This window comes from Pteropus alecto, unplaced genomic scaffold (assembly GCF_000325575.1).
Source record: "Pteropus alecto unplaced genomic scaffold, ASM32557v1 scaffold113, whole genome shotgun sequence".
NCBI lineage: Eukaryota > Metazoa > Chordata > Mammalia > Chiroptera > Pteropodidae > Pteropus > Pteropus alecto.
In genome coordinates, this window is record NW_006433949.1 from 798,458 (window position 1) to 806,330 (window position 7,873).

Sequence of the window (7,873 nt, forward strand, 5' to 3'; positions counted from 1 at the left end):
ATTCATTCATTCATTCATTCACTCATTCACTTAGCTGGCATTTTCCAAGTGCCTACTTCCCTGTGCTCCTGGCTATGGAGACGTGCTAAGGTGGCTGAAAGCCAGCCCAGCCTTTGAGAGGCTCCCAGGGAACACAGACACCTGGACTTTGAGTGAGCTCTGTGCTTTAATAGGACTACGGCAGGTGCACGTTGCTGTGGGGGCCCCAAGGAGGGAGTGACTCTCCCTAAGGATGATGAAGAAGACTCCGAGAGGATCATGCTTGAGCCGGACCATGGCACCCGCATAGGAACTGAGCAGGGAGGAAAATGTGGTGGGTGGGTGGAAGGACATTCTAGACAGAGGGAACAGCATGTGCAAACGCACAAAGGCATCACCATGTATCATTTGCTCAGAGAATAACTGAAGTTTGCTGCGGTTCGAGTGTGAGGCTGTGCAGATAGCGTGCGATAGGGCTTGAAGATGACCTAAAGATCCCTAAGGGCACTAGGGAGCTATCGATGGGTGTTGAGCAGGGGAGTGGTGTGGTCAGATGTGAGTTCATGGAAGCTCCCTCTGGCTGCCATGTGAGAGTATATTATGGGGATACAAAGGGTAGAAGGTGGGACCCAGGACAGAGGCTATTGCCATAGTCTAAGCAAGCAGTGATGGTGGCTTGGACCAGGCTGGTGGCAGTGGAAGTGGAAAGAAGTTCAAATTGGGCTGGGTGAAGTTCTGGCTTCGTAGCTCAGTAGCTGTGTGACTTTGGGCAGTCCCTTCATCTCTCTGTGCTTCAGCAGTTCTGACAATATTGGTGCCCACTCCGCTGAGCGTGGTGTGGATTGATTTGACATATGTGAAGTACTTGGAACAGTGCCTGGGACACAGTAGGCCTTCCGTGAGCATTTACTACCGCTAACATCATCGTCGTCATCATCATGTCGATTTCACAGACGAGGAAGGAGTGGCTTGGAAGGGTCAGGTCAGTTGGTCAAGGCCACACAGGGTACTGTCTGTTCCTTCGGTTCTCTATCCCCCCACATTTCCCACTCTTGACTGTGGCCACTGTGCCAGGGGGTCTGAACCTGAATCTGTTGGAAGCCAGGTGACAGGGAAGCCCCCACATAGCCCATAAAGTGGGCAGAACCAGTTCCCAGCTGCTGGCCGGCCGCCTCCAGGGCGAGGGCCCTTCAAAACCGATTTGAAGGTGGTAATCTGTCTGAATGCCCTGCAGCCCTTCAGCCTTCCCCAGACATGCTGAAGACCCCTCCCCTCCCATCTCCACTGCCCCAGCCCGGCTGCTGGCAGACCCTGGAGAGCCTGGGCCGGCTTTGAATGTGCAGAAACCACTAATGGGCCGTGGCTCAGCTTGACGAGCCTCCTGGGAGAGTTTAGAAGGAAACAGAACACTGTGGGATTATTGATCACAGGGCAGGAGCGGGGCGCGCCGTGGGTCCACAGACCGCAGTTCGAATCTCAGCCCCACCCGACATCCATGTTTTCCCAAGGAGCCTTAGGTTTCCCCATCTATCTGCCAAGTGGGACTATTAACAGCACTCAGAACCCCCAGGGCTGTTGTGAGCCCTGGACGGTAATCATGAGCCCTTAATGCAGCAGCTGGCACAGGGGAAGCTCTGGCTAAATCAGCATGGTCGTCGCTGTGGCTGCTCTTGTTGCATCAGAGAGAGCTGGCCAGCCGTGCAGGTCACTAACCAGGGGTCAGGGGAGAGGGTCTGGGCCACAACAGCGTGTGTGAACAGCCGTGATTATGATTACTTTCGGACAGATGGAAGATTCAGTGAACTCCCTCACTGGGACGTGCCATCCAGTGGGTGCTCGCTTCACGTTCAACCCACTGCCCAACCCCTGGCCACGGTCCCCCACCTGACAGGATGTCCCATGATCGCCTCCCACGAGGTCCCCTCCCATCAGGGTCTGGTTGCCCCCCAGCTGAGGTCACTTGCCTCCACGCCTTCGCTGTCTCTCCGGAGTCAACTTCTTCTTTAGGCAAAAAGCTGAGGGCTGAAACGCCCACACACCCCACCTCTAGGCAAAGGGGTCAGATCGGGACCACATTCTCAGGGCAAAACCTCTTTCAGAGAAACAAATCTAAGGTAACGAGTTCCCCGTCGCTGATGGTATCCTAGGCTGACTTGAACTCCTAAAAACCAGTCCATCCTGGCCTTTCACCTGTAAAATGGGAATAATTCTGGTCTCTTCCTGGGAGCAACCATGTGAGGACAAAATGAGTTCATGTGAGGGAAGTGCTGAGCACAGCGTCTGGCACATAGTAGGCGCTTTGTCAGCGCTGGCTCTGTTGTCCCTGTGGCAGCTCCCACCCACTCCCATCCTCTCTCCTCTCGGCTCTCCCCGCCTCTCGGCCTCGCTCCCTTGTTCTCGCTGACTCCCCATGACGGTCTCTAGGTTTCAGGATTGTCTTTCTTTGTGTCTCTCAAACTTGTTTTATCTCTCTGTCCTCAGCTGTCCTGTATCTGCCTCAGCATGTCCCATTTTGATCTTGGCCTCTCGCGACAGTCTCTCTTGCATGTGTGTCTCTCTTTGTCTCTTTGCCCCTCTCTCTCTCTCTCTCTCTCTCTCTCTCTCTCTCTCTCTCTCTCTCTCTCGCTCACTGTCTCTGTCTCAGGCATGAACTGGTCACTGGCTTCAGTGGCCGTGACCGCCCCCACACCCCGTCTCAGGGGCCCAGCTTCTGCCGTCCTCCAGCTGACATTTGGCCAAAGCCCCTTTCCCCTCAGTTCAGCTGGAACGAGATTGGAATTTTTCAACCAAACATTCCTAAGAAACGAAGAGAGGGGAGGGGTGTGTTTGGGGTGGGTGGACAGACAACAAAAGCAAATGCACAAAAACAGAAATGGTCCGTGCTTGACACAGGTTCCTAACTGCCATGGGGACTCAGCTCATGTGGCCAGCGCAGCCAGGTCCCCAAGGTGGGGGGGGGGGCGGGTCTGCTCAAGGACACCAGCAGGGTGAGTCAGTGAGAAAGCCCAGCCATGCCTCCAGGCCACCATCTGAGGGCCTTCTCTGACTCTCAGGCTGAAGAACTTCCAGCCCCATCTTAGACCCATTGTTCTGGCTGAAAATCTAGGCCAACGCCACTGGGGAGGAGAAGGGATATTTCCGCCTCTGCTCCCTTGGAAATCTCGAGATCGAAGCCCAGGCGGGTCACCAGGGAACCAGCTGGCCCCCCTCGGCCTGGTCCAGGGCCAGCATGAGCTGGAGAGGTGGACGGGTGGGCAGGCGGGCAGCAGTGGGCAGCAGTGGGCACTGCGGGGTGCAGGGCCCAGCGGGGAGGGCAGCAGCTGCCCTAATTACTCCAGCTCTCCAGGTTCCAATCTCGTTTGAAAAGGACTCCGGGGATGCAGCCTTTAATAACTACCCGTAAACAGGCAAGAAAATCGATACCTGGTAAATCGAGCCCCGGAGAGAGGGCTGCTTGGGCTGGCTGGCCCTGACCTGGCCGGGAGGAGCTCGCAGAGTCCTTTGTTCCAGAGCTCGCCCATGCTGCCCTTCCGAACCCTGTCCCCACCCCCACCGCCAGGGGTCCGTGCTCCAGTCTCCAGTCCCTCTCCAACAAGACCGACCCCTCCTCTTTCCCACTCCCCGTGAGGCCTGACCTGAGCCAAGTAGGTTGCCAGTTTCAGTTGCAGAAGCCGCCTCTGTACCAGGCTTCGTGCCTGGTGCTGGGAACACAGACCTGGTCCTTGTCCTCCTGAAAGTCATCAACCAGTGAGGGAGATTAAGAACGAAAACGGATAATTGCATGACAGTGCAAGCATAGGCATGGAATAAAGAGCTGCATATGTGCCAGCTCTAGCAGCAGAACAGAAAAGCACTTCCTGGAGGAGGTGGCCATGTGGAGGGTTTTGCTGGATGAATAGGAGTTCTCAGAGGAACAAGGACTGGGAGAGGGTGAATGTGGGTCATCCACGCAATAACAACAGCAGTCTGAGCTAACATTCATCCATCCAGCGCGGCTAGAGCCAAGCTCTCTGCCAAGCACCTATGCCATACATTTTCTTACTCTGTCCCACAGTAATTCTTCGGGGTAGGCATTACTACTCCCATTTCACAGACGTGGACACTGAGGCTCTATGTGGAGCCAGGATTTGCACATGGCCTGTGAGACTTCTGAGTTGTTTCAGCCACTTTACTCTGCGCCTCCCACCCCTGACCCTGCCCCCTCATCAGCTCAGGACTTGGCACACAGAGGTAGTAAAACAAAGCAAGTTCCCATCCCTCCCCTTCCTAGCCAGGGGCCATACCTTCCGGGAAACACAGAGCCTCAACCCTCAGCAGGAGGCGGATAGCGGTACTCCAGGCACATGAGACCTGAAGATTATCTATCACAGAGCCCTCGTTTTGCAGATGGGGAAACTGAGGCCCTGCGAGGAGAAGGCGGGTACTCGGAAGCAGAGCAGGAACAGGACTCAGGATTTTCCCTCTAACCAAGCCCCTCTTGGGCCTTCCCTGGAGGAACACTTGTCAAGGAAAAAAAAAAATCAATGTGCACACAGTCAATGAAAATGATAAATCAGGCATCGGAATGAGGCGGCCCCGGAGGCCCAAGGGAACTTTTCACATGATTGGCTGGAACGTGAAGGTGTCCAGGGACCCACCCCCACCCTGCTACTTTCATATCAACGGCTACAGCTCTCAGGGTCTGGGCAGTTGACACGGGGCAGGGAAAGTCCATAGGAGTAAAGGAGTAAAGGACAAGCTGTGCCAGCCCTGGGTAGGGACCCAAGTAGGACAATCGGCGTGTGCGCTCGGGAGAAAGAAGCCTGGGTCAAGCAAGGGGAGACGGAGATGGACCAGGGTGGGTCCCCACCCCTCTGGCTACAGATTCCTGGGCCCGGCACCCCAGGGGGTTCCACATAGTGAGGGCCCGCTGCGTGCCAGGCACCGTGCTAGGCGCTGGAGATACAGCCCTGAGCAAAGCGGTCAAGACCCCCCTCCTTGTAGGCTGGGGCAACAGAGTAAAGAAAGTATGCAGATTAATATATCGTGCCAGGCAGTGCTAAGTGCCAGGAAGGAAAACTAAAGCAAGGTAAGACGTTGGGAAGGGAAGGGCAGCCGTTTTTAGGAGGGTGGTCTCTAGGAGGGTCTTTCCAAAGAGGTGGCAGTTGAACTGACTTAAAGAAAGGAGCGGGGTAATTATGAGGATGTCTGGGCACGGCCAGCTGGTGTTCCAGGTGAGGGAAGATCAAATGCAACGGGCCCGAGGCTGGACAGCTTGGGATATTGGAGGAGCAGCGAGGAGGCCGGGGAGCTGGAGTGGAGTGAGTGAGAGGGGGACTTTGTAGACAATTATGGGGCTTTGTAGGTCACGGCCAAGACTTTAGCATTTGCTCCCAGCGAGTGGGAATTGGGAGGGTTTGGGGCAGAGGAAGGATGCGATCTGACTTGCACTGAACGGGATCCCTCTGCCTGCTGCATGAGAAGCAGACTACAGAAGACAAGGGCAGAAGCAGAGCCCGGCCATGAGCTACGGCAGTCGTCCAGGTGGGGGACATACAGGGGCGTGGACCAGGTAGATCAGTGTGCTGGGCAGCAGAAGTGGTCAGATGAGGGATGTATTGGAAGGTAGAGGTGACTGGATTTACTGATAGATTGGATGTGGGGTATGAGGTAAGAAGTCAGGGATGAGTCCAGGTGTTGGGGGATTCAGGTCCCAAGCAGCTGAAAGGATGGAGCTGCCAGTAACTGCAAGATGAGCAGGTTTGGGGGTGCGGGGAGATCAGAGCTTTGTTTTGGCAGAGCTGAGTCTGACGGGCCCATTGAACCTCCATGGGAAGGTGTCAGGAAGGCAGCTGGACACACAAGTATGGCTCTCAGGGAAGAGGATGTGGCTGGAAATGACAGCTTTCGGCATCATCAGAGATAAGACAGTATTTATCTTGATCGGTCCGTTTAGCAACCCCACAAGGAGGGTCTACTTATGCCTATTTTAGAGATGAGAAAACCGAGGTTCAGTGACATCAAGTCACCTGACCACAGTCACAGAGCTGGCTGCCTCCCAGGCTTGGGGTCCCACCCACACCCTGTGTTCTGTGACTCTTCTCACCGAACCTTTCTCAGCCCTGTGTGTGAGGGATGGGGTGGGTCCTGGATTAGCATCACCGTCATTTTCGAGATGGGGCCACTGAGGCCTCAGGGGACAAAAGGGACTTGCCCACAGTTGAGGATCAGTCAAGTGTGCAGTCTCCTGCAGGTGTGCCAAATGAACACAGCCAAAGAATCTCTCCATCCTGGCCCCAGGCACAGAGCAAGCTGAAGGCTCTGAGAAGTCCTACAGCCTGGATGTTGGGTTATCTCTCTTTAACCCAGAGAGTCCGTGGAGCTTTGCTTTCAAGGAGCACCCAGAGCTTCATGGAGCAGTGGTTGGGAGCAAAGCCTCAATACCCTTGTTCTTAAAATGGAGGCGTGAAGCCCCACCTGACTGGTTTATCATGTCTTAATAGGTTCTTTTCCAATGAGCGCTCAGCATGGAGCCCTCCAAAGAGCAGACAGTTGGCAAGTGTTCATTAAAGGAAGGATGAAATGAGCAACCAGATGAATGAAAAAAACAGAAAGTGTACGGAGGGATGGCCAGGACGGGGACAGGCAAAAGCCACAAAAGAATAAAAGAATAATTGAGTCCAAAGTGGATCAATGTCTGAACTAATGAATTCATTCATACGTTCAACAAATATCTATCGAGCACCTACTGTGTGCAGGTGCTAGGGATATAGCGGTGAATAAAACAAAGTCCCTACCTTGCGGCAGTGACGTTCTAGGGAAAGGAGACAGACAGAAAATAGGTAAAATAAAAATTATACCAGATGGAGAAAATGGAGAAGAGAAAGAGAAGGAAAAGGAAGCGTACAGACAGGTGTGCACGTTTTTTAGCGGGGTAGTCGTAAAATGAAGGAATGACTGAACACATAGATAAAGGAGCGCATTAAGGAGCAAGAATAAATGCGGGTGTGAATGAAAAGCATAGTAGGCGTGGGCGAATGGACTAATGAATTATTGAATGAATGAACCGAGGTTCATATGAATGTGTGAACTAAGGCATGAAGAAATGAATCAGCTCGTGAAAGAATTATGGAATGAATGAGTGAACTGATGAAGGAAAGGTCTGCATGCCACCCGTAGTGGCTGCATGGTCATGGTGGCCTCTGTAGGTCTCCGTCCCCACCCAAGTGCTGACTCTGCTTCTCCTACCTTGTGCGAAGAGCCCCCACACCCATTGGCTCTCCTGCCCCCCAGGGCCTGTGTTGACCCTGAGAGGTCGGGGAGCTTGCCTGTTCTGTCCCCACCACGCTTTGCCCGTGTGCACTGCATGCTGTCTTGACACCACTCCGTCTTTGTTGACCCTCCACCCCAGCCCCTGCGTTGCTGTCACCCCGACCTTCCTCTGGGCTGACCCTTCTGCCCCTACCCCACCTCCCCTCACCCTCAGCCCTCCCACCTGCGCTGACCCCCACCCCCACCCCATGTTGTCCCTGCCCCTCCGGCCTGTCCTAACTCCTCCCCCTTGTGGGCACAGGCACCATGCGGCCCGTGCGGCGCAACTTCTACGACCCGTCGTCAGCGCCGGGCAAGGGCATCGTGTGGGAATGGGAGAATGACGGCGGCGCCTGGACGGCCTACGACATGGACATCTGCATCACCATCCAGAACGCCTACGAGAAGCAGCACCCGTGGCTCGACCTCTCGTCCCTCGGCTTCTGCTACCTCATCTACTTCAACAGCATGTCGCAGATGAACCGCCAGACGCGCCGGCGACGCCGCCTGCGCCGCCGCCTGGACCTCGCCTACCCGCTCACCGTGGGCTCCATCCCCAAGTCGCAGTCGTGGCCTGTGGGTGCCAGCTCGGGCCAGCCCTGCT

The 7,873-nt window shown here is 55.0% G+C and overlaps 1 protein-coding gene across 1 annotated transcript in view; it reads left to right on the plus strand.

The window, feature by feature from the left end:
* The window catches only part of DTX1 (deltex E3 ubiquitin ligase 1), a 32,416-nt gene that overhangs the window by 8,770 nt on the left and 15,773 nt on the right, over positions 1 to 7,873 (plus strand). The window contains exon 2 of the mRNA XM_025044484.1: positions 7,532 to 7,865. Within this exon, the coding sequence (XP_024900252.1) occupies positions 7,532 to 7,865 (334 nt within the window). The remainder of the gene's footprint in view (positions 1 to 7,531; positions 7,866 to 7,873) is intronic.